The following is a 26,987-nucleotide window of genomic DNA, read 5'->3' as shown; positions in this document are numbered from 1 at the left end:
ATTGGCCAACGGTTAACGGAGAGACGTCGGGAGTGTATGAAGCCGACGATCAACTTCAGGCTCAGTTCGCCTCGCAAAGTCAGTCTACATTAGGTAACAATGAGCACATTGGAGTCCTTGGATCGAATGGAGCTCTGTGAAAGTCTACTGACATGGGTAAGTGATTAAATCTCAAGTTTAAAGGCTTTTTTCCTCCCCCTCCCACTGACAGACAGCTACTCGGCGCCGGCGATGCTAGCTGGCTAGCGCACAGGGCTAGCACTAGCTCGATGAGCTAACGGGGCAGACGGGGAGGAAAATGACACGGGCTCACGTTGGTTACGTATACAGGCAGGCAGGCCAGCTGTTTGCTGCTTTAGCTGCTGATGTGTTGCTTTGCTAGCCGCCAGACAAAACCACCTAGCTCGCCCAGAATACCACAGTTTTTGGTTGCAGGCAGCTAGCTCAGCGCAACCGGGCATTTAGCTAGCTCAACTTTCCTAATGCTGTATTATCGTAGGTTGCAACGGGATCAAACGGCAGAGACGCTTGGCCTCGTTGTTGTTGTTGCTGGATGGAGGATACAGTGTATCGTTACAGCGCTGTCTGCTCCGAGTCTGAATTCCTGTCATTGTTGCTCAGTGTATCATTATGTCCGATTTCCCTTCCCCATTCCTTACTCTGACTTCAAGTGCCAGACTCAAGACAGCTCAGCTCAGGTTTATTGTAACGTTAGTCAGAAGATGCCTGATGAAATCTTGAAAACACAGATCCCAAGTACCAAGTGGAATAAAGGCATCAGACTGTGAGCTCACGTGCTACCGTCTTGTGCGTGTTTACATTGTCGAATTGCAGATTTAGCAAAGACATTGATCAAATATGGTTGGCATTGTACCTATAGGTACCCATAATGTGCCAGTGTTTTGGGTATAACTGTTTCATCTTGGATACGAGGAGATCATTGTTGCCGATCTCCGCGTGATAGCCAAGCAAGATAGGCATTCACTGTACACATCTTGAACAAGTATGTGACTGGATTGGCCGAGTTGGCATGACAAAGAAACTGCATACATGTTTAAACTAAACACCACTGGCGTAAATGTAAGTGTATAGTCCAAACATGCATGTGGTGTGTTGGTTGTAGTAGTGGAAATTACCTTCAGTACAGGCACACTGCCCTGCTTCTGCATTGTCATGTGCTACCCTACATGTCATTTAGCTGTGCTTTAAGTTGATTTGTGGATTATCATTTGTACAAGTGTGAAGTAAGTGATGAAAATACACATAGATATACAGTGACTATTAACAGCTTGAATACCATAAAATCAAGTCTTTCACGTAATTATTCTTCATTGGAGTTGACCCTTTTGAAGACAAAGACACATTTAAATTATGATGCATAGTCAAAGCTAATTTCCATCCTCTATCTGTCAGTGCATCTCAGCTCATGCATGACAACTCAGTATGGCCTTTCTTCTTGCTCCTATGTAATTCAGGATAACATTCCTCACATACCTGTTAACAGTGAAGTCACAGTGTGACTGAATATTACCATGAGGCATAAAGCTTTGCCTGTCAGACATTTGCAATGGAGATATTCCAGGATTTAATTCTGCTATGTCAGTACAAGAGGTTTGGTCACATGGTTTTGATTTGAAGAAACAGTCATTCATTATTAGTGTTTGTGTGGTGGAAAGTCAAAGCAACAGCTGGTTAAATAGTTTTGCTACATCCTCATACAATAACCTGTCACTTCCTGAAATAATATTGCAGCAGGCTGTAACTTTTGAACCATGTTTGTGTCAATTATCTCATTGTTTTTATTGAAGATGAATAAGTAAATGAAGAGAGTTATGGATTTTTGTGAGTTACAATGAAGGCAATTTGTCTTTTTTAGATTTTACATTGTCTATCAGTCAAAGCCACAGTCCTACAGGTTTCTCTATTATAAAGAGAGGGAAGGATAGCAGAAGGGCCTTTTTGTGATGCAGTAGGCTACATCACCACAAACTGCAGTCCTCAAAATGACCGTACTGAATCTACTTCTCTCTAAAATAACGTTATAACTCATCACTTCTTGCATGTTATGCAAACTCATAAAGTCTGTGGTACCGGAACTTGTTAGTCTAATTAAATAATGGGATGCAAGTGATACAATTTTATCTCATGACTCTGCAGTCACTGGAAAATGGTAATGAGTTTTTCCTTTTTACCCAGCGTGCCTCTGGTAGACTGTTTGTTTGTGAAGCCTTCCAGTGATACATGCTCTCCTGTGACAGTCATAATTTAGACAAGTATTTAGACAATTATTCCTTTTCCACTGATCACTTCTCTGAATCATAGGGGTGGCTTCGAAAGTCTGTCTTTTAGTCCCAGTCACGTGACTTATGTTTTTTCCACAGCTGTACTCTCTCCTCCTTAAAATGTTTCCACAAACTTGTAGGTGTGGATTTCCTTTTTTGACCTCAGTCCGCCCTATCTGTGTGACTATCTGTGTGTATGTTTTTAAGCAAGTATCTGAGCCAAGATTTTTTTTTTTTAATTGCGTGACTTCTGTGGTTTTCAAAACTAAACACATTAATTTTTATTAGACTGGAAATTCTCTCAACCTTGTGAGAGGGACGTTTTAGTGAAGTACTCTTTTATTCGCCCGTTCATCAGATCGCTACGGATGATTTGATTAAAGCATACTGATTACAATCTAAACAGACCATGAGCAAATCTAAAACTTCAGAATCGCCCACAGGTTACAGAATGCGTAGCTGCCTTCCAGATTATCATCATGTTGCCAATCACACATACTGACACATTAAAATTATATTATGAAAATATGTAGCCACTTTAACTTACACAATCATCTTAAAGCAATATGAAAAAGTAAGAAAATTCTTACGTTTTCAGACTGTTCCTCCACACAGAAATTTTGCAGTATACAGCATCCCAAGGGTCAAAAGTGACAGCTGCTGGTTCAGATTTTGCTGTAAAAAGTTTAAATGTAATAATACAGTATAGACCTCCAGGCTAATTTTTTTTACTGGGAGCGCAAGCAGAACATTTAGGAGCACAGACCAAAAATGACTTGCAAAGCAAATTTTCACATTTCCTTTTAATTCATGATCCTCAGACATATTGGCCTCAGACACGTTACTTGAATCTCAAATTTTAGGGGCAAAAAATGCCCCTAAATGGGGCATGAGGATTGCGCTCCAATAATGCTGCAGCAAGGCAAATATTAAATCTTTGTTGTGTGACCAAAGGGAATAGAAAAAATATTATTCCATTAAAGTGGTTGTAGACCTCCGTTCACTGTGCGGTCAGTGTTTCAAGGCTATTAATGTGATCATAATAAGCTGATTGGAAGGTGATCCTGGTGACGCAGGGCACATGGCTTAGACCAGAGCCGTCCATGAAGAGTTCTTAGGTTACAAGAGGAATCAACAAACTTTGGGTAGTTTCTAGTATTTTTGTTCTTATTCACTGACAGCTTGTACGCGACAATGTCCTCAACACTGTAAAGCCACTCACCTGTGGCTGCTCCACTGTGGCTTTTCAGGGGACATCACATGGGCACATGTTGTGTGTAAAGGCTTTGTAACCCACTGGTATGTGTGCTGCCGTTTTGTTGATGTAACGTGCAGTGGAGCATGTGCAGCTCACGTGGTTGTGAGAACCTGTTACTGGTTGGGGGAACAAAAGAGATGAAAACCAAAATACCCAGTCAAGTCCACAACATGCAGCGAATTCAGTTGTTTTGGATGTGTGGTGAAACTTAAGAAGCTGGTGGATTGAAATTGACACGATCTAACACCTTCACTCATCAACACAGCCCACATATTGACCCAGCTTCCAACCCCAAATCAAGCATATCGTTTGTCAAGTGCCATCGATTCATACTCACTGTTGACTGGCTGTCATGTTTCTGCCGAGGCTCAGGCTGCTGTTGGTTGTCTGTGAGTTTGTGATGGCCTGGCTCATATTGTCTTTCCGTCCACGTCTTTTTTGAAAAAGGAGATGATGCAGACCATATGCTGCTGATGTGGAGAGCCATTGCCAAGTTGAGAGCAGTTCTGCAATCATTTCTCTACCATGGTGTTTGGTGTGTTTCAGGAACATAATTGTGTGTGCTGGAGTGCTATTTACATGTTTATATTTTGGTATTTTTTCACTTTTCTAGAGGATTTTATATAGAAATACTACATTTTTGACACCAATTGTTGAACTTCTACTCTCCACCCTTATACGTATTAAAATACAATGGCATCTCACTCACCAGTATTATGTGTTTATACTATTGAAACAGAGGAAGTCAGAATGAAGTCCAGAAGAAAACATAGCACTACAACAAAGGGTGTCATCTTGCATCTGCTGTGGTATAAATGTGGCAGTTGTTTTGTAGCAGAAGTGGGAAAATTATGGAGTGAACACTGTGTGGGTATTTGAAGTGGGTATCTTTTTTGTCAGTCTCTGAATTGGTGTTATATAATCGGGGGTATTGTTTTGGTTGAGTTGTGTTTTTGGCTCGGGGCCAGTTGCTGGCTTGAGCTACTAGCTGCCTGACTGACACAGGGTCCCCTAAGGGACTGACCCAAATTGGCCCTCTGAACGTTATTTGGTAGGGATTGCTGTGTGTAAGAAATCAAGAGGCAAATTGTTTCAAAGGTTACATTTTAGAATTGGAAGAAGGGATATTGCACCTAATGTTGGACTGTGTGAATCTGAAGTGAAGAAAGCATTTCATTAAGATGATCTCAGTGTGATGTGTTACTCATCATAAGTCCTGTTGCCCTTCTGCCATGAGAAGTGTGTCCTTTTCTGTGGCGTGTGAAAGGTCTCCTTGTTTACTGCTGTCACTCTCTGGCTTCGCTAATAACTGGTGATGCAATGCTTTTCTTTGGCTCAACGAAATTCGGCTCAATCTCTCAAACCTAAGTAGTCAATTCTAAAGAATTACACATTAATTCAATCCACTTCACCTTTTAAACTTATTGAAATACTTTAACACATGGTGCAAGTCAGTAATTGGAGATGTGTGATGATGAGGTGTTGTTATTGCATCATGTTTATTTTAAGAAAGTAAACACTTCTCCAGCCAGTATCTCCATAGCCATGGATTTAGATGGCTACAAGTGAAATGGCATATTATTGTAGCTGCCTCTCATAGTAAAGAGTAAAATAGTAAAATCTTTCCAGTCAAAAGAGCTTTCAATGTGTTTATATATTTAAGATGAACATAGGTAGATATAAACTTATGTCAAGCTTGAGTCAGATTTTAAAGTGCTGTGGTCACTTCACTTCACCCTGACTAACGGCTTGAGAACCGCATATTGCATTTGAGCCATATAATGAAAAGTATGGCAGACAACGTGCAGGCAGAAGTGCAACCTAGTCATTTTCCTCCTGTCAGATCTTCGACATTGCCTCTCTCTCGGTTCCCCTCCTCTTTTGGCGTGTAAACTGTCACACAGACCGGGCAACAGACTTTCAGTCCAAAAGGGAGAGAAGCTGAGAAGAATATGAAGGGTAGAGAGGGAGCAAAGATTTGCCAAGTAAGCAGGTTTAATCAGATGAAAATACATCTGAAATTAGTGACAGAGGTGACATAAAAGAAGCTGAGTAAGGGTGGTTAACAAAGTTGAGGCAATTTACAGGAACAGTAAGCAAACTTTTCTTTGGTGCGTACTGTTATATTTGAGGCAGCCCTTGTTCCTTTCAGTACATCACTGAGGCTCCCTTGAGACATGTAACTCCCAACTCCTCTAATGCAGCAGCTGAATGGCCGGCAGGTAGGACTGTGGTTACGCTGAGCAGCTTCCAGATGTTTCTGAAAAGAGGATGTTTTCTTTTCATATAAGTTTCTTAAGTATCTCGAGCAGATTATGTTGAAGGCCAACTTTGTAGGTCATATCGTTTTATCATGTGTTGTCGTCACCCAGAACTCAAAGTCTGTGTGTCTGTTTGTTGTGTAGATCCAGACATTTGGAGTGGAGGCATCTTGCAAGACAGTAGAAGACTTGACGAGTGGTGTCGTCATGGCCCAAGCTCTACAGAAAATGTAAGTTACATTACCTAAGCCTGAATGTTGGTGTATTAGAAAATATTGTATTGGTGTAATAGAAAATCTATTAATTGCTTTTTAAAAGTTGCATTATTATTATTGTTGGTAACAGCAGACTCTCTGTGTTATTTTCATGGTTAGTCTATTGTGTTGTGAATTGTTTGCAAATGTACTAATATTGGCAACATGGTGCCTTGTTTATTCATAAAATCACACTAAAGGTAAACTTCTTGCTTTCATTACTTATCTTTCTGTTTGTCTGAATCTCTTTCAGAGATGTAGTGTATTTCAATGACGCTTGGATTAGTAGAATCAAGCCAGACGTCGGCGACAACTGGAGGTTAAAGGTTAGGATCACACATTCCTTGATCTAACAACAGAAATGTTGCATGGTTGAGTTTTTTTCTTCTTTTGCAATCTGCTGATAAACACAGCAAGTGTGAATGAATGATGTGTTCATCTAGAAATATTAATTACACAGGCATTTTGGCATTGGATGTTCCTAACGACTTACATGATCCTGCTGCAACTCTGTCACTTTGATGAATATATTTTTATTTTCAAGTTTGATAAGTTATCTGTGTTGTATTTTTTTTTCGTAGTCTCAATTTGTATGAATAGTGTTGATATTTCTTGGATTGTGGGTAAATCCTCTCTTGTTTCAGGTCAGCAATCTAAAGAAGGTTTTGAAAGGCATCCTAGATTATAACCAGGAGGTAAGAACTATTTGAACTTACTGTACCAAAACATTCAGACAAAAACTGTTGTGTTGCTGGGCAGAGTGCTTACTACCTGCCCCTCACTTTAGGAATAATACAGGCAATCATAAGCTAATTTTCATGTAATTACATTTCATATAAAAACACAACATCTGTTGCTATTGTCTAGATCTTAGGCCAGCACATTAATGACTTCACACTACCGGACGTTAACCTCATTGGAGAACACTCCGATGCAGCAGAGCTGGGGAGGATGCTCCAGCTTTTACTGGGCTGCGCTGTCAACTGTGAACAGAAACAAGGTGCGTATATATATTCCTTATTGTGTGTGTATGTGTGTCTGCCTGTCCATGTGATGTGAAAACTTACACTGGAAAAGGAAATTCTTTTATGTCACATTATGTTAGCAGTCGCCTTGGGAGCTTGCCTTTACCTCATTGTTGTGTCTTTCTCTTTTCTCTAGAATACATCCAGACCATAATGATGATGGAGGAGTCGGTGCAGCATGTTGTCATGACAGCCATCCAAGAGGTAGACAATCATGCTATTTACACTGGGATGAAATAGAACTTGCAGATGATAGTTGATTCATTCATGACAATAGAGTGGGGTTGGTTAAAATGATTTGTAACATAATCAGGGTTGCAGGCAGTCAACTTTTTCCAACAACTAACCTATTTTTTTGTGTTTTTGTAGCTGATGAGTAAAGAGACTCCAGTGACGGGAGGAAATGACTCATATGTGGATCTAGATAGACAGGTAAGGAGACTTTAAGGACCTTTACTTTGGGTGGCCTTTACTGCAGACCTGTTTTTCAGCAGTGGTGTGAAAAGGATATTGTATTGTAGAATGGAAAATTCCTGAATTTGTGGTTTGGACTTAATACAGAGTTTCTACATTTTCTTCATACTGCTTGTAGTTTAGATGTAAGTGTTAATTGAATAAACAGTGGAAAAGTTTGCTTCAGCTATGACACCATTACTGTATACAACCTTTTTACATTTGTGTATGTCCAGATCCAGCATGTCAGTGAGATGCAAGTGTGAATGTGAGTGTTTCGGTAGTCTCATCCAAATGGAAATGAAATCTGCAGCATTCTGACTGTGATTCTGTCATTCTTTTGTCAGCTGAAAAAGACAGCGGAGGAGCTGAACGATGCCTTGGCTACCAAGGAAGAGATCGCCCAGAGGTGTCGTGAGCTTGACATGCAGGTTGGTTTTATTTCGCAGGGAGTGTTTGAATAACGAGCCAATAAGATAGATGGTTATTGTAACACACTGAAACTATTGTGCAATCATAGCACTAAATATTATATATCAAATGTTAGTATTGTCCGAATGAAGAATGACTTGCTGCTGTAAAGCATTAGTCAGAAATGTTAAACACCATTATTTTCTCACGGTGAAATTTCAGAGTTTGAAAGTAAAAGGATTGGTGATATACAGTACATCATTTGTAGTAATCTAAAAAAAAGTTAGGCATACAAAAACAAGAACATCTAATTAGGCTTTTGCTTTTGCTTTCTTTCTGTAATGTTGTCACTTTCTTTTACTATCTGACTGATAGAGTAATACTTTTCCAGCTATTTTTGGTTACACTTTAAAAGCAGCTCCCTTTTGTGCACCATTGCATCCCAACTGAGTTAAAACTGCTGCTAAGCTGTTTTATGTACTGCTTTGTGTACATCACTTATGGTACTCTTTGTTTCTTAATTTTGTTAACTTAGCAGTGATGAATTGTGCAGATAGAAGGAAGATATATCTATCTCCATAGAAGAGGATTGTATTCTGCCAGTATAAATGCTACTGCAGGGAAATGGGAGCTGCACTTTAAAGGGTTGCCAACTCACCTGTTGTGTTGAACCAGTTTTCTCTTATTTCCTGACTATTTCAATACTGTGTGCCTTGCTTTAAAGGCCCTCCATGTCCAAGAGGAGCGTGATAGACTGAGGTTAGAGTTAAATGAGCTAGAAGAGAGGGTAAATGCAAACTTTCTTTTCTCTCTGTCTCCTCCTTCCATCCATGGTGTGTGGTGTGTCTAATAGTCCTGGATTTTTTTTCAGTCTGCTTGCACCAGCATCCCCTCTGGAATCCAGATCCCCCTTTTCCTAATTATGTGTGCATGTGTGTGTACACGTTAGTGCACAAGTGTTTGTGCACACGTATACACATGGTCCTCTTGGGGCACACCAGCCAAACTGCAGTTTTGTGTGGGTGTGTCACCCCTTGAATATTAACCTTCTGCCTTTTTACCTTGTTGTGTTTCATGCTTTCCCACAGCTAGAGTAGGCAGCAAGAAGAAAAACTTGATTTATGGGCCAAGAGGGAGGAGTCATTGAAAGGCAGAACTGTTGAATATATGTCAAATATTTACACACTGTATGTTATTCACAGGTTATGATACTAATTTGGCTTTTTTCTCTTTTGGAAGTACACATCAAGAGCCCTTACATTATTTAAAATGCATGTACCGTAATGTGACTCAATACCTACAAGAAAGAGGGATGTTTTTTAGGAAACCCTTAGCTGGTTTTGAGAGTGAATATTTGAGCCCTGCTATATTTCCTGCTTTTTAAGCTGTGCTGATCACATCTTTCATGTGATTTAAGCTTGTTGCAGTGAGAGAAATTTCACATTGGTGCAAGTTCTCTGAGTGCTTCCACATAACAGTGTTACTGCTATTTAAAAAGCATTCATTTTACACATAGTTAAAAAGCAGACATAGTTTATCGTGTTGTGCTGGTGTGAAAATTTATGTTAAAAAAATTCTACACAATCAGTTCTACAGATAAAAGAAGCAAAGTTTAGTTTCTAAGTCCAGAGTCTACCTGTAGGTCGACCAAAAATATAACAAGCCAAGCAACACAATTAGCCAAATTTCTTTTTGAGTATTGAATTCGTCACTTATAGCTGCTTTGTCATTTTGGGATATCACATATATCAGTCTTGGCTCAAAGAGATGTCAGGGCATTAGATTAATATCTTGGAAAAGGCAAATTGAACAACAATTAGGGGTTAGAGATGATGGTATGTGGTAGTGAAAACAACCAGCTTCTGCTTTGCTTTGTGTGAAGAGTTTGATTCCCTGTCTATCACATTGAGAAGACAACATCAAACCATACGTAGCCCTCTTTCATGTGGAGCTTCATGGTTTGTGTTGTTGTTGTGCCCTTGCTTTATAACTGAGGTTGATGCTGCAGTGATTGTGAATAACCCGGTGAACTGAATGCTGTGAAGAAACTGTGCCATGTACATTTCAGTAGCTTGAGATATATGAATTGAAAGTTTTAGAGCCGTTTGCCCCTAACTTGTTTTTCTTCTCTCCCTCTCTTCTTTTTCTCCTTTTAATATCCTTTCCATCTTCACCTCTCTTCGCTCCTTTTTACCATCCTGTACTACATGCCACCCCTTTTCCTCTATTTTTCACCTTTCTTATCCAAATCCCTGCCTTCCTCTGATTCATCTGATTCCATTCATCTCCCCTCTGAACCACATCATCCTGCCCTTTCTACTCCTTTTGTGTTTTTCTCCATTTCCATTCTTTGCCCTCCTGTTCTCCACCCTTCTTCTCGCAGGTGGCAGCCCTACAAGAAGAAAAGAGCAGTTTGCTTGCAGAAAACCAGGTCCTGATGGAGAGACTCAACCAGTCCGACTCCATAGAGGATATAAACAGCCCTGCTGGACGCAGACATCTCCAGCTGCAGACACAACTGGAGCAACTACAGGAAGAAACATTCAGGTGTGGAGTTTGTACATTGAAAGAGATTTTGAGACATAAAGCATGAGAGCCAATCTTTAGATTGGAAAGATGATTATTGTCATTAATGCATTACAGGCTGGAGGCAGCAAAAGATGACTACCGGATCCGCTGTGAAGAGCTTGAAAAAGAACTATTAGATGTAAAGTCACAGAATGAAGAGCTTGTTTCACTGGCTGATGAAGCCCAGTCTCTGAAGGATGAGATGGATGTCCTCAGGTAAGTCAGGATTCAAAGTCTAAAGTCCTCAACATGTGTGATGTGATTATCTGAGCAAAGTACACCAAACAAGAGAAGAATGTAATCATTGTTCACAGCAATCTGGTTAAACCCCAGAGAACAGGAGACGACAAAGACAAATAATGTTTTGTGGAACCACTATCCTGTTATTTCAGATCTCTGTTGTTACAGGTGTGTCGCTGTATAAACAGCTTTAGAAAAGCCTTCTGCTTCCTCCCCATTGTAACGGTAACCTCACAAAATTAAACTGTCTGTTGTTGTTTCCCTTGTAGGCACTCATCAGACAAAGTGTCAAAGCTGGAGGGCACAGTGGAACACTATAAGAAGAAACTGGAAGACATGGGTCTTCTCAGGAGACAGGTACACAATCACACACAGGCAACAGACACAACTGAATGGTCATTTTTATTGCAAAGAGATTTATTAAAGTTGCCTCACATTGTAAATCATCCTTTGGTTTGTAAAGAAAAACATTTAGTCTGAACAAAACAAATAAAGCTTGTATTCCTGTCTCTATTTTTCAGAATAAGCTGATGGAGGAGAAGAACACAGTGTTAATGCAGACCAACGTCGGTTTGGAAGAAGATCTACGAAAGGCAAATGCTGCCAAGGGCCAACTGGAGACATACAAGAGACAGGTACTCAACCAATGGACACGTTGACTTCTACACAGCTCCTGGTTGGACTGTGTAACTCAGTTCTTTAATTCTGGTTGGACTGTGTAACTCAGTTCTTTAATTCATCTGCTATGAAACTCACACGTGAATTGTAAGTTGATAGATGATGTCTTTACTTGAACTGTTGCCTCTTTGTTCAGGTGGTTGAACTTCAGAACAGACTTTCAGAAGAGTCTAAAAAGGCCGACAAGATGGAGTTCGAGTACAAACGCGTCAAAGAAAAAGTGGACTCCCTACAAAAAGAGAAAGATGTATGTTCAACTTATGTCATTAACCTAAGTTTAATAATCTGGTAATATGATGGTATCGGATATGTTAAAACTAGATCATTGTGCCTAATGCTGCAGTCATGTAGCTACTAGAGTGATGGCTAAGTGGTTGATATGACAAATTCTGATGGCATCTGTGTATTGAGAACTTTCATTCAAGATCCTTCACAATCTCTCTGTTATGTTCAGTGTTGCTTATTCACACACTTGTCTCTCTGTGTCCCTCTGTAGCGCATGCGGACAGAAAGAGACTCGCTGAAAGAGACAATCGAGGAGCTGCATTGTGTCCAGGCTCAAGAAGGACAGCTCACATCAAGTAAAGACATTTCAAAGTGGCTTAATCTAAGTGGTCGAACTTCCTTTTGGTTAAGCTGGATTTACCCTGTCATAACAACACTTTCTGTTTACCCAGGTCTGTTCCCATTAGTCGGCAACGATGGCACTGATTCGCTGGCTGCTGAGATCACCACCCCCGAGATTCGGTATGACATTTTGAACACAACTTAAATGATTAAGGAAAAGGAGAATGTAGTGATAGAGCTAATGATGGAATAGGCTCTTTATTTAGTCTTTTTATATTTAGTAGGTCAGCTAGGTAAATGTCAACATCACGAGTTTTAGAGTAAGAAATATCAGCACAGTATGAAAAGGTTTTTGAAAGAAGATTCTCACTTACATACATCTGTCTTATGCATTTTAAAATTTGTGTCTGATGTGATGTGAAAGAAAATTTACCTCAAAAGACCTGGTTCCAAAATTTCAGACCCAGTGTCGCAAGTTGCATGTTAAAAACACACCAGTCCAGATGAAGGATACGTTTAGAGAGGTGCTGCAGTGACAGAGGTTGAGGGTGGGATCTTCACTTGATGTTGCTTGTGTGCGTGTGTGCGCTTCCGCATGTGTGTACGGTAGTCTGTGGCGCTGTAGCCAGATGGTCTCTAGCTTCCTCCTGCTCTCGCTGCTCTTTTTTTAAGGTACACGAGTGTGTCCTAAAAAGAGCCGTCTCTGTAGTGAGTTATGTAATAGTTGTGTGTGAGTTGCATCAGCCTGGCTGTTGCTCTCCAAGAGGGCTGGGTTTTCTGATGGTAGCAAAAAAAACTGCCTGAATTTTTGCTCGGCGCTCGTGAACCTAGAAAAATGTGGATTTGCATTGAAATCCTAATCTCCCAAAAGCAGCTTACGAAAACCAGTCCAAGCTATTCATTAGCCTTTGGAGGTAATGAAAAGGTTTTGTGTCCTAATGTGATGTCATGTCCTGCAAGTGTTTGAAGATCAAAGTAAGATGTTGCAGTTGAAGTGTTTCAGGGGAGGTGTCTAAAGAGAAGAACAGTTGTGTGAGAACCAGACTTGCCAACTGGGTGCTTTGGTGATTCATGTTCATTTATGTCTGTTGGTTGTTAGTCCAGGCTCCAATAGTGTGTGAAAAGCAAAGTAGGCTGTGCCTAATTCAACCTGCTTCTTTTATGAGCAGCATCTGGAGTTGATTTTTGCCTTGTCAGTATTTCTCTTAACAGAACACAGCCAGGAAAACAGCTGTTTTTCTCTCAGCCTACTGTAGAGTAGAAATCAGAATCCATCCAGCAGAAATAGCATTGATGTCTTTTTTTTTTTTTTTTTTACCAAATAAGTGCACTGGAACCTTTTCTTAGCTCTCATTTGCCCTCCTTGACCCAAACCTTCCCTAGCCAACAGCTGTGAGTGTGTCTTGAAACATTCAGCCAGTTCTCCAGTTGGAAAAAAGTCAGCAGCCACACCCTAAAAAAAACACAGGACTAAAGTAACAGGCTGTGCTCAGTGCTATCAACAAGAAGATCCAGTCTGATGTAGTAGATGTACTGAAGCAAGTGGGGTTATCTGAAAATACCAAGCTATTTGGAAAATCTGAACAAGCCAGATCACCAAGATAAACCTTGTATCCAAAATTGATTGCTGAGCTGCCTGAGTATCAGATGCCTCCTGTTCTATCAAACTCTGTAACAACTGTCTTTCTACCTGCTGTTTTAGTGTTTACCTGAATACAAAGACTCAGTCCCTATTTATTGCCCTTTTTACAGTGCACATTGGTCTGTTATGTTCGTCTTTTTTCATTTTATTTCATGAGAAGAAAAGAAAAATAAATAGTGGAAATGAAAGTGGATGCACAAACTGTTCCCACGACATGTAACTAAAATGCTGTACAAAAGACAACAAGACCGCTCAGGGGAAACTATGAGTTCTAAACACCTTTTAGTCATTTAACCACCAGCTGCAACTGTGAATATTAACTTCTTGATTCTGGCAGTCACAATGTTGTTGTTAAGACACAGACCCTGCAGACTGCAGAGAGGAGACTGAACCGAGGAGCATGCAGGAATACAAACTGGATAGAAGAACTGAAATAGCTTTATCACCAGGGAGACGAGTCAAAGTTTACAGCATCATCAGCGACTCCTCGATGGCAGTATCAGTCAGATTGACACAGTATTACAGCATGTTGCAGTAGTGTTGTTGTTGCAAATGTTACAGGAGCTGTTGCATGATTGTTTTTGCATAATACATGTTTGTAGCATTAATTAAGTTTACCAAGTGCTAACACAAATTACCATCTCATTCCTATATTGGCTTTAACACACACACACTGTGAGTCCTATCTTACACCCGGAAAAGTGTAACAATGTCATTTTTCCGTGTCACATTTGATGTAAATAGAGAATATGATTGCAACCCTCTGAGCACCCATGGGCATATTGGTGAGATGAGTGAGTGAGATGAGATGAGTAAGATGTAGTAATGTAAAAACTTGTGGCGCAGTATTTCATTGTTATTTTAAGTACTGATTACAGACATAGTAACATGTGTCCACTTAAGCAGGTGCAAAACGTGCTTACACTGTTACGTGCAAGTAGAGTGAGCTGACTTTGTGCTACATATGTTTTGATAAGTCAGGTGGAAGATTACAACACAGCTTCAGAAGGTCAGTTATCAATTATAATAGAAAGGAAGAAAAATATATCAAGGTGTATCAAGGTCAGGTATCAGTGTTTTTTGAAAGGAATTAACTGTGTGATCTGTTTCCACAGAGAACATCTGATCCGTCTCCAGCATGAGAACAAGATGCTGAAGCTGGCTCAGGAGGGATCAGACAATGAGAAGATTGCGCTGTTGCAGAGTCTACTGGAGGACGCCAACAGAAGAAAAAATGAGCTGGAGACGGAGAACAGGTCAGAAACATGCAGATTAGTGGCAATACCATTAAAAGCAAAGGGGCTGAATTAGTAATAGCATGGGTCAAGGAGAAACACTACTACATTTGTGCTCAGTATTGGAGCAAAATGTTAAAATGCCTTGGTTTGTTCATGTTTGAGAGTGATATTTTAACTGTACACAATTTGTGTTTCCCTGCAATCAATCTCCGATTTACCTCCACACAAAGATTTCCCTTGTCCCTTCAGTCAGTGACCTGCATGGCTTTTTTTATCTTCCGCAGCACAGCTTGCAGTTTGCTAATTCCTCTGTTAAAACTATGTTGTCTGACTGGTCTTTTTTTGTTGTTGACTTAATCAAGGTTAATCAATCAGCGCCTGATGGAGGAGCAGAGTCAGGTAGAGGAGCTACAGAAGAATCTGCAGGAACAAGACTCCAAAGCAGATGATGTAAGTAATGAACTGTGTGTATGTAACTGTGATAGCATATCAAATGTTGGCAAAAACCACAGGAAGTCAAATTCCCATCATAACATGCCTGCTGTATGAAGATCATCAACAAAACTGCAGTACACTGCTCTTCCTGAGGGTTCAAGGTGTTTTATATATTTTATCTAAAAAGGGCAACTTTTAAAAGTGAAAAAGGAAAATTAGCTTTTCACACGATATAAATATCTCTGCAGCCCATGTTTAGAAAACAGTTAAAATCAAACTCCTTTTGGACCTTACTAACTGCTCTTAACTTTAACCATTTCTAACCTCATACATTCATGGTGTTTTATTTGTTTTTGTGTGTGTGCGTTGACATCATTTCCATGTTGAAGCATTAACAGAATGATAAGTTTTCCTGCCATGGCTACAAGCTGTGAGTGTTCAAGACATTTGGCTGGGCTAAGAGCCCTGATGACATCAGACCATCACAAAAATACAAACAGATTTTCATTAAAGAATAAATTCCATAATATATCAATTGAAAATGAGCGATATAACTTAATTTGTCGTCAAGATATTTAACTTTATCATCCTGAAACACAAAGTAGGACTATTTCCATTGCCTTCTCCTGTGTTCCTTGTGTCCCCTCAAACCAGTTTCTAGTAGATGACTACTGGTATGTAGGAAGAGGAGGTTTGGAGCATCTCCCAGCAAGGTTTATGTGTGAGAGAGAGCCTGCATGCATGTTTATCACAACCGATATGTGCCTTTAATTATACATACCGGTAATCAAAAGCCTTTGTGTGGGTTTCCAGTTCCGCTCCTGCCGGCCTGTGTAGACTTTGACACCCAATCAGCCTTATCGATCTTGCTTTGATGATCTGTCTTGTGCTCAAGAATAAGAGAACACAATAAGCAGAGGGCAAGGAAGACCCGTTTTAATTATGTTTAGGTTAAGACATAATGGGATGGGAGAGAGAGATAATTGTATTAATCTAAAACCATCCACCTATGGCAGGTATGTGATTCTTGCCATTCAGTTAAATACTTGCACATCTTTTTTTTTTTTTTTTTCAAATGATGCTCCCACCGTCAGGCGATAGTAAGTATATCTTTGTGATTCCTGACAATGCCCTCTTTTACACTCTGCTCTTTCACCACTTACAGTACCTTGACTTCTTGAACCAAATGTGTCACAACTCAGAATGTAATGAATTTGCACATTATACAAACTGCATAGTCCCATATTAAAGGATAAATACATCTCTAGCCTTAATGACCAAAATTGCATCACATCATTGGATTTTAACCGTGTATTGAGCATTTTATTGTCTTTGCATTTGTTGCACTGAGTTGCTACATGTAAGGGTCACCTTTTCTCTAGCTGAGTGTTAACATTCTCTAGGTATAATATAATCTCCTGTTAGAAATTGAGGCTTCTTTACTCAGTCCTCAGATGCTAGATGTAGTACATTCCCCCCCTTGTAGAAACCCACCTTTCCTTGTCCTATGACACTGTTGCCTTCTAGTTTAGAGCCAATCTGAGCATGCAATCTTCTTTCTAGCACTCTACAGATTTTAACTGTCTCTTGATCTTGCTTCACAACATTTTAGATACCACGTGGAGAGTGGTACAGCCCGACACAGGACCAAGAAAACAAAAATAAAAACACATAATTTGGATCACTCTAATCATTCGTAATTATCCACCCTAAAAAATCATGTTGTCAGCTGATAATTTGGTGTCGACATCACTCCCCAATTAATTTCCTCTTTCTCATTTTTGATGCCATACAATATTGTCATGATAATATTTTCCAACTGTTATTGACTCTGCACTTACCTCTGTTGGATATCATGGGAAATTCTCAGAATTATATAAAATCATAGACACTGTAGGTTTGACGAACTCTGTGCTGAACCTGAACTCATAAGTAAAGGCTATGTTTTAATGATGCAGTAGTAGTACATTTGTCCCAAGAGCCTGACCCTATAAATTTTGAGTTGGATGCAACGTAACTGCAGAACTTATCATCACTTAACCTATCAGGACTAACCCTAACCCTGTCACCACTCACAAAATGTGGCTGAAGGTATAAAAATTAAAACCCTGACATGTGCTGTAGTTCCTGCATTTATCCATCAGAGTGGCTGTTTAAATATTTCCTTCTTTTTTGGAGATTTGACACATCTGTAATGTAATTTTCATCTTCTTTTTTAGTCATCCATTCTAAAGAAGAAATATGAGGAGCACATGTAAGTGATTGTTTTACAAACCCAAAGCAATTTTACATAAAAAATTAGACAATATTAGACAAAATTAGAATGAAAAACATTTTCTGCTTTGTTCTTTCCATCAGGGAGAAAGTACGAGAGTTGAACAACGAGTTATTGAAGAAAAACACCTTCATCGATGAAATGGAGCCCAAGTACAATGCCAGCTGTGAGTCTGGAGCCTCACTAGATTTGGCATGTGTGAAGAAGTGTTCTTAGAATCTCTTGACCGTCATCCTCTTGTGCTATTCATTCTTTTCATTTTCAAATTTTAGATTATGTTATGTGTGTTGTCAATGTGCTGATATTAAAAAAAGTATCAAAAGTGAACAGCATGAAAAAGAGCAAAAGAAAGGACGATCACACTAAATCTTTAATTTGTTCCCTCGTAGCCCAACGAGTGGATGAACTCGAAGAGGCCTTGAAAAAGAAAGATGAGGACATGAAACAGATGGAGGAGAGATACAAGAAATACCTAGAAAAGGCCAAGAGTGTGAGTAAATTTTTTAAAATTGCTATAGGATCAACAGTGATCTTTATTACAGCGATACTTTCCTGAGATGCGGGTAAACAAGAAAACTCTGTGATCGTGATGTGCCTCAATATGTACTCTCCAGGTGATCCGGACCCTGGACCCCAAGCAGAACCAGGGTTCAGGCCCAGAGGTCCAGGCCTTGAAGAACCAGCTGCAGGAGAAGGAGAGGATGCTGCACTCACTGGAGGTAAACAGTGAAATCTTTAGAGGACTAAGATGGTAGAGAAACGAGTCGGGTCAACAAGTGAACTCAAAATGATTTCAGTGATTGTTTGGTATCGTAGTAGTCATGTACTTTATCTTCTGGGGTGGGATGACTCAGACACAATTGTCGCTGTTTATGGCATCAACCAGTTATTTATTCTGATATCAACAAATTCATATGAGGTTTTCTCTCAGCCAGTTTTGTAGTGGGAAATGAGAACTTACAGGAGAACGTTACAGCAGCCTGTTATATTTACAGAGGCCCAGTAGAGGGCACTCATGTTACACACAAGAAACCAAACCCTGTTAGAAGTTAATAATAATGCATTACAAACAATTCAAACAAAAATAAAATAGTAAAGCAACGGCAAGTAGATTCATTAACTCCTCTACATAAGCATATCAGAAAGAAACACAAAACCACAGAAGTAAAATGAACACTAAAAGAAGGAAACTAGGCGTTATAAACAAAACAAGACCAAAGTGACTGACCCTCCCATTCAGAAGTTGCTAAGATCAGATGTCTTTGAGAGAAGACGTGGATGAAGAGACATCACAGATGGATGGTGACTGGACATCTGAGCTCTGGAGAGGAGAAAAAAAAGTGGTAATGTGTGTAAAAGCACATTACCATGGAGGTATTTTCACAAGTGTGTGTGCAGCTTAAGAAAATCTTGCATTTCTTCATTTTTAAAAAAAATCTTTAATTTTCCCTCCAAACAGAAAGAGATGGACAAGACAAAGAGCCAGAGAGATTACGAGGAGAAGCTGATTGTCTCGGCCTGGTACAACATGGTAAGAAGGACGTTCCACTGTCTGAAACTGTTAACTCATTGAGTGCCGCGCTCCTTTCCAAAGTTTTAGTCAAGTGTACCGGCAAATTAGACCATATTTGACTTTTTATTTTAGAGCCATAGTGTATTCTATATTATTGCCACCAACACATACTGTGGCTCATTTGAAAGGTTTAACTTTATCCTTCAAATGGCCACAAACCGTTTGTTTCTACGTGCCTCCGTTCCTGAGAAAAGTCAAGCTAAACATGGCTGGGTTTCACCAAAATCCCTCCTTTTTTTCTAGAAAAGGAGATAGAGCGTCTTTTATGAAAGGTGCGCTGTTTGTGCCTGTCGCTCTTCTCACACTCGCATTTCTGGATCAAAGGGCTCGTATAAGATAAATATACACAACAATTGTTGTTCTATTCACAAAACCACCATCGGGGGCGGGGGGGGCGCCACTAAACAACAATAACACAGAGGCACCGTGCCGTGTCACAGCCTCTCGCCGCGGAACGTGAGGCTCTGCCGGCCACAGCGGCTCGCGAACACCGGTCCCGCCGGTGGTCGCGGTCCTTCTGTGGTACGGGTCGGTGGTGCCGGTCTGCTTTGACCCAGAGACCATCAGATTTTACTGCGGGAGGACTTTGGGGAGGACACGGTGTTGCTCCAGATGAAGACCGGGCGGGACAGTCGGCTGAGAGCTTCCTGTTTCTGCTCCGAGCTGCTGCAGCCTCGCGGGTGAGAGCAGAGCAGCTGCGGCGCAGCTGCGCTGCATCTGCATGCAGAACTCCGTTTGCAGAAGCTGAGTTATGATAAAAACTTCCAGATCATGAGCTGTCATGTGACTTTGATCGTCATCTATTTCAGTTCTCCTCGTCGTAGAGTCCCCAAATTTACATATAATGTGTATTAAAGTGTCTATTTTCATAATTTAAAAAAAAAGCAAAAAACGAAAAATTTCGTTTTTGGCACTCAACGCATGGGAACGAAAAACGAGAAATTACGTGGTTGGCACTCAATGAGTTAAACCGGTCATATGTCACCAGTATTGACTAATGTCCTTTCTAAATGTAACACACACACAGCTGGCACTAAAAATAATGATACACAAATCACCAAGTACTGAAGAAAAGACATTAAATGAAATCAATGTGCAGAACAGAATATTTAACACTATTGTTTTATACAGTATGTTTTATTTTATTGCTGGAGATATTTGATAAAATAGAATAAAATACCATGTCAGAAGTCACCAGGCAGTGTAACCACTAGAGGGCAGCAGAGACTGTTGTATAAGCTTGACGGGCACTGTTTGCTCTGTCACATATTTGATCAATTGCTGGTGTTAAATTGGCACTAATATTGTGTTTGAGCCAATTCTCTCTCTCATGCATCAAGGTAAATGAGCTGATTATAGCTAATTATCTGGTGACTTTCTTACTCAGTGTCGGAGCAGTTTAGTGCTCATGCTTAAGATCTGGCTCATTCCGGGGTTATTTAATCTCCATCTTCTTACTGTTTCTATACTAAAAGCGACCATTATGGGCCATTAACGGCGCTTCCTGTGCATCTTGTCCCAGGGTATGTCTCTGCAGAAGAAGGCGGCTGAAGACCGGCTCGCCAACACCGGCTCCGGTCAGTCCTTCCTGGCCCGGCAAAGACAAGCCACCAGCACGCGCCGCTCCTACCCAGGCCACGTCCAGCCAGCTACCGCAAGGTAGATGGGGCAGAAAGGCAGGGCAGAAAAAAATACTGCGACAAACTACCTTACAGATCCGCTGAACTTACATACAGTAGATGTGCCTTTTTTGAGGCGCACTATTTTCCATTCATTTCTAATGGAAGTTCTTGTTTTCCTGCATTCTGCCTATTGATTATCTTTTTTTTTCTTCTTGATCAGATCCATGAGGTAGAGATGCCAGGCAAGGCTGCCCAAATCTTGCACCACTTTTTTTCCTGACTAAGCACATTTTCCCCTGACCCCTGTGATGACAGACTTCTTCCTATTTCACCCCTCAGTATATTTAATAGGGTCTGACTAATCACTCCAAAACGCCTCTCTTCCTCCCTTTCTACCACTGACCTTCCTCAACCTGTACTCTGAGGCAAACTTTTGCCAGGCAGGTAATCTGAACCCCGAGGCTGAGAAGGCTTGCATCTTCTTAACAAGTTACTGTCATTTTTGTGTAGAGTATCCACTCTACCTGTTCATGCAGTATTTATGCACATCTCTACCTGTGATAACATTTGAGATTCGTCTTTTCTTTTTTTGGTTTTTGACTTGAGTTGACAGATCAGATTTTCTGTCCTTCGCATTCTGTTTTTAACTCCTCTGATGTAGCTTTAAGAATATTAACAGCAATCTTTTGTGTCGATGTTTTGCTCGTTTGATTCAATTGAAGATGTTTTCAGATGGCTGCTCCTTTGCCTTGTCATTGTGTTGTAGAGCAAGAATACATCGAGGCATAGGAGGATGTATAGTCATCACATGTAAATGTTCCATTTGCTTGCGAAACGGTCTGAGTGATTTCTAATGGGACTACATGGTTTTGAAAAAAAAAAAAAAGCAGTTGGCTAGTTAGAGTGCAGCAATAATTGTGAAAGGTCATTTTTCTCCCAAAGGAAAAGAGAGAAGTAAAGTTGTTTCAAAAGGTTCAATCCACAGCAGGGTAGATCAGTGTGCTACATTACAGTCTATACTGTTTTATCTTTATGTTTCTTAAGGAGCCATGGTCGAACAAAGCAAGACATGCACCGGTTCGCATGGTTTTAGCTTTACCAGCAAATACGAGGTTGTCTCTGGCAACCCCTTTTGTGCCATAATGTTAAATTTAAATGTATGTTCAACACTATTTGTTCAATATTATCCTCACAACACCGCAGGCATCACCCACACATAGGAAGAAATGAATTGAAGGGAAATCTGCAGCAGTTCCTGAGCTGTCTGGTTGAAACAGCATTGAGTCTGTAGATTTACCTTAATACCAGGAAGTAAACAAAAAGGAGCACAAGTCAATGCAGCACACTGAAGCAGACTTCCTTTTTCATCTTATTTTTACTATGCTCTCATAGTAGAGAAGGTGTTTCATTAAGCACCACAGAGTTGAGTATTACACATGCCACTTTAAGTAGGAATCATGACTAGGTGTTTGTTGCAGGTCTTCCCATCCTTTCTTTAACCTGTCGTTTGTTGCATTCTCTTCACATTGTCTTTGCTTTGAAGGCGACATCGTCACTGATCTCTCGTTAACACGACGGACCCGTAGAAGCATTGACATTAACCCGCCCCCCGTTAATTTGCTGTGTATCTGTTTAGATCAGGGTCCTGATGAGAACAGGCCCCTGTCATCTGACCATTATCTCTCTGTCTCTCTCTCCCCCTTCAACAGCAATGTCACTGCATGACTGGCACACCAATGAAACTGGCCAGGGTCTGGTGTGGCTGAGCTAGGCTGAGGCGCTCGATGCATGATCTACCTGCCTGCCTACTGTTTGCATGACTTTGCATTGACGCGAGCCTGCGAATAACCAGCGCCACCCGGCTGCAGCATGAGCACTAATAACCCTCTGCAGTGTCATGCATTGTAACCTCCAGACAAGCCTGAGGAGTGAAGCGGTCAGAAAACAGAAAGCCCTCACCCTCCTTCCCCCTGATTAAACTCCTTTCCACCCTTCCAGCTCCTTACTCCTCTTGTTCTCCTGCTCTTCGTTATCCTCTCCATCTTCTCCTTTCCTACCCCCTTTACTTACTCTTCATGGACATGCCTGCTTGTGCTTCCACACTGCATCAAGTCTGCTACTATTCAACTGACAGTATGTAATCAACACCTAGAATGAGGGCGGTATATCGCAGTGTAGGGTCTTTTCTCTCTAGTGCTCGTGTGCAACTTGACATTGGCTGGCTGCTTCTGGATACCTCAATGACATATTTCCACATATCCGTTTTCTTTTTCCGTGGTTGGAGGACAGTCGACAGCAATGAGAGAGAAATATTGGAGAGGTCTAGCCTGCAAATTAGTCTGCAGAACAAAAAAGAAGCGAGCCAAGCTCCCCTTTTAACTTCTGAGTGTGTATCTCCTCAGTGTGTTGCTTTATGGTGTCTTAGAAGTGCTTTTACCTCAAGTAATAGAGAGAACAATGAGTTGTGGAGTAAAGGAGAGTTTACGGGGCATTACTGTGTTGCTCTGTAGGCTTTTGGACGGGTTGTAGTAGGAGCATAGGACAGCAACTTAAGTGTTTTTAAATGAATAACAATGTTACAGACATGCTTTTATAAAGGATAAAAGCCCCCATTAAGCTTACTCGCAGGTTTTCTTTAGCTGTTATTTAATGTCAGTGTAGCATCTATTTCTTGATAAAATGCACATTTATACACAATATGTAGTGTTTCTGATGTTGGCTATATTCTAGCTGACCACTTTGTTGTCTCTGTTGTTTGTCTAGTAGCAAATATAAGTGCATGTTGTTACATGAGTTATAGACTATAGCTTAAGAATGAATGATAATTTTATCGAAACATCAGAATACTAAAAAGATGATATGAAACTCTACGTTAGCTCATGTAGGCTAATGTATAGCACATTCATTTAGTCGGACTGAAAGGGTTAATCAGTTCAAAGATGGAAAGGGAAAACAATCGCAATTTCAAAAGAAAAGTTTTGGCATTAATTGTTAATGGAAGAAGTCGACTGCTCGAACATGCAGGGTTAACCACAAAGCAAGACACGAGTTACAATCAGCCGCAAATTCTAGCTTCACTACTAGTGAAACTTAATTTGGTGTTGATGTAAGTGATAATGTACATTTTGTGTAGCTTTTTTTTTTTTTTTTTTAAATAACTGTCTTGTTTAAATTTCACTTCCAGAGCTTATGTTAAGAAAAAAAAAAGACTCCAAATGAACACCAGGACCTGTGGATATATGCATATTATAGGCATAAATGCATACATTTGTATAAATGGGAGAGATGGTTGAATGCTCCACTTTAGTGCCTTTGTTTAAAATATGACATAAAAAAAGACGCTCTGGTCTTCTTGTGACTACAGGCATGTTGCCTTTAAAGACCAGCTGTATTGTTTTCTTTGAACAAAAAAAAAAAAAGTCTGAGATGATCTTAAATCTCGTCCACATGATCAATACCTTGACTTTTGTTGTTTAGATGAAGTAGGCTTAATGAGGGCTTTTTCTTCTCTGTTTTAACCTATTTTACTCATAACTGTTATACTATGTAACCTTGAATTAATTCATGCCGTGCATTTTTATCTCAATGGCTTATTTATTCTTTTGCTGCTTGTACAGCGTTGATGTTACATTTCTTTCTTTCTTTTTTTAATGTTAGTATTATATCACCACTTATACTGTTACAATGGAGGTGAAGTTTCCATATGGCATCAAAATACTGTTAAATACTTGTCTTATGCAACAGAAGGAGGAGAAGGCTTGTGATAGTGCGGTGCTTGTCTCCATCGAATGAAAACGAGACGACAGACTTATATGAACAGCTCCGGCTCAGATCAGTGTCAACGGGAGAAAACACCGTAAGGTCATATTTACCTCCAGTCTTTTCAGGACCACAAGTTTCCTAGGAAATCAGTGTCCTGAAAAACGTATATTTGTAAATGAATGTTTTCTCATCATCAACAATAAAAGCACATTTAACATTTTTATTCAGTGAATAGTTTATGAATTTAAGAACCCTGTAAACGATTATATTTCCCAGTGTTTAAAGTGACAGCAACAAAGACGTAGAGAGGGGTTCATTAGCTGTCGTGGATGCACGTGTAACTTCATTAAGTACACTACACATTAACATGGATATTTGGTTAACTATCATGATCAAATAAGGGCAAATCACACCCCATATTTCAACTTAATTTGTTTCAGAAACAAGTAACGAAGTTGAACATTTTCAGTCTAGATTCATTTGTAAAGAGAAGAGGTGACATCTTCTGTTTAATTCTCTACTTTCTCTTTGTTATGTTTAATCACTTTCCATTAACATCAACAGTTTTAACTGTAAGTTATATTACACACAACTTTTTTTTTTTAACCGTCCATCCCCACAAGGCATTGGTTTGGTAAGAAATCTGTATATAATGGAACACATCCACTTTATGGTTGACCTGTTTCAAATTTGTGTCAGGGATTTGGGAGTTGGTGGGGCGGGGCTTTTTTTTTTTTTTTCTTATTTAATATCTCCCTGAAGAGTAATCAGACTGTGTTATCCCCCTTTGTTGTCCAACCTCAAGAAGTCAGCCACTGAATTATGTTGCTTTTATGTGTTTATGTATATTAGTATTATTACCTTGATGCAAGTGATGACGGAATTTGGGGGGGATTATCGCAAGGGAGTTGCAGTAATATCAGAGAGTTTGGGCCATTTTCACACGTTATTAATGCCAAGTTCTTCTCAGTGGAGAAGCAAAGATTGACACCATGATATAGTATTAAATAACTCAAAAATCCTCCCTTATTTTTATTTGAGAACAAAATACTAAATGAGTATTGCAGTTTCCAAATGGTTGTGGATTACTGACACACCTAAGCTAAAATGAGTACCCAGTATTTCCTAGTGTTACTTGACTGCTAACTGCGCTGTGGGCCAGTTGAAAGAGTATCTGTGAGACGACAAAAAGAACACGAGGCGGTTAACAGGTCAGAATCTTATCTCGATGTGTGCAGTGTTTGCTGTATTTTTTTACTCATTGGAAAACTTTTCTTTACATATTGAAGTAGCAAATAACCTTCCATTTGCCAAGTTTTATATTGATCTTGTACAAACACTCTATGTACATACTTAATGTGACAGTGGTAGAGGAAGTGTCTGGCCATTTGAGGATGAGAAAATAAAACTCATGTCTAGATAGATGGATTTCATATAGCATCTGTCCGATGAGGACCTATTGATGTGCTTCCTACACTGCAAAACTTGGAAATGACATTGTAAATAAAGCTTGTATAAAACAGACGGCTTGTCTGTATGCCAATTTCTACAATCACCATTATTAGCTTGGATTTTTGTGTTTGGTTTCATAGGATTTTCAGATTGACACAAACATACACACACAAACTAAAAGGCGATTATGGGCATACATTAACTCATGACCTGAAATTATACTGTCTGGGGGCGTAAATCCATTATTAGCACCACAAAAGTTAATTGATTTAGTTAAAGCCACTGTAATTGATATTTGGATAATGATATCAAATGACAGTGTGAAAGAGGTCACTCATTAACAACTAATGCCCCTGATATGTCCCATAGGAGCTAGTGGACACCAAAAAAATGCAAAATAAAAACAGGCATTGTTCCACGAGAGACCAAACACACTATGAACGAAACTGACAACGTCTCTGTAACTGTAGTGAATGTGTAGAGAGGACACTCGGCAAACGACCTTGTCTTATCAGTTAAAAAGGTGACATCAAAAACCTAAAGTTACATTAATTAAATATTGTCCACTTTTAATCTGTGGCCTCTCCCAAAGACTAAACACATAAAATATGCATACAATCCACAACACAAAACACCCCACTGAAACAAATACATGTTGATAGTGCTAATGAACAGGTAGCAGCAGGTATAGCTTAAATAAATAAATCCCATGGCACATTAGCAGAAGAGGACAACCTTGGAGGGATAAATAAAAGTCCCCTCAAGGAACAAAAACAACAGCTCTCTAACAAATTTGTGCACTTAGTTGTTCATTAAAAGCCTTCCAGCAGACAGATGACAGTCTCCAGATGGATAGATTGGTACTTCATTCATCCCCAAGGGTAAAGGCAAACGTCCAGTAACTCAGGAGTAGAAGGAATAATAACTTAATAATGATGAATAATAGTCAAACCAGTCAAAAAAGAGGATGGTGATTCCTGTTGAGTTTTGA

At 39.9% G+C, this 26,987-nt stretch overlaps 1 protein-coding gene across 7 annotated transcripts; it reads left to right on the top strand.

The window, feature by feature from the left end:
• Positions 1-26,068, top strand: hook3 (hook microtubule-tethering protein 3). 7 transcript variants are annotated; one of them, XM_085793646.1, is made up of 26 exons: positions 1-156; positions 5,946-6,031; positions 6,309-6,381; positions 6,700-6,750; positions 6,923-7,055; positions 7,217-7,284; positions 7,450-7,512; positions 7,881-7,964; positions 8,669-8,731; positions 10,328-10,491; positions 10,588-10,728; positions 11,022-11,109; positions 11,274-11,387; positions 11,567-11,677; positions 11,927-12,011; positions 12,108-12,177; positions 14,755-14,895; positions 15,240-15,327; positions 17,532-17,566; positions 17,671-17,753; positions 17,977-18,077; positions 18,202-18,306; positions 19,047-19,118; positions 20,683-20,819; positions 21,003-21,024; positions 22,492-22,652. In XM_085793646.1, the coding sequence occupies exons 1-25, from the start codon at positions 100-102 to the stop codon at positions 21,013-21,015; spliced, it is 2,226 nt and encodes a 741-aa protein (XP_085649772.1). In that variant the 5' UTR covers positions 1-99; the 3' UTR covers positions 21,016-21,024; positions 22,492-22,652. The 7 variants fall into 7 exon arrangements, with proteins under 7 accessions (XP_085649772.1, XP_085649770.1, XP_085649771.1 ...); XM_085793644.1 differs by lacking the exon at positions 21,003-21,024 and having other exon boundaries at positions 22,492-26,068; XM_085793645.1 differs by having other exon boundaries at positions 21,003-26,068.
• Positions 26,069-26,987: the final 919 nt, after the last annotated feature.

Source organism: Trachurus japonicus, chromosome 12 (genome assembly GCF_045865225.1).
Source record: "Trachurus japonicus isolate A0001 chromosome 12, Traja_1.0".
Taxonomy (NCBI): domain Eukaryota; kingdom Metazoa; phylum Chordata; class Actinopteri; order Carangiformes; family Carangidae; genus Trachurus; species Trachurus japonicus.
The sequence above is the reverse complement of the archived record's forward strand: the minus strand, read 5'-3'. Positions and strand labels throughout refer to the sequence as shown.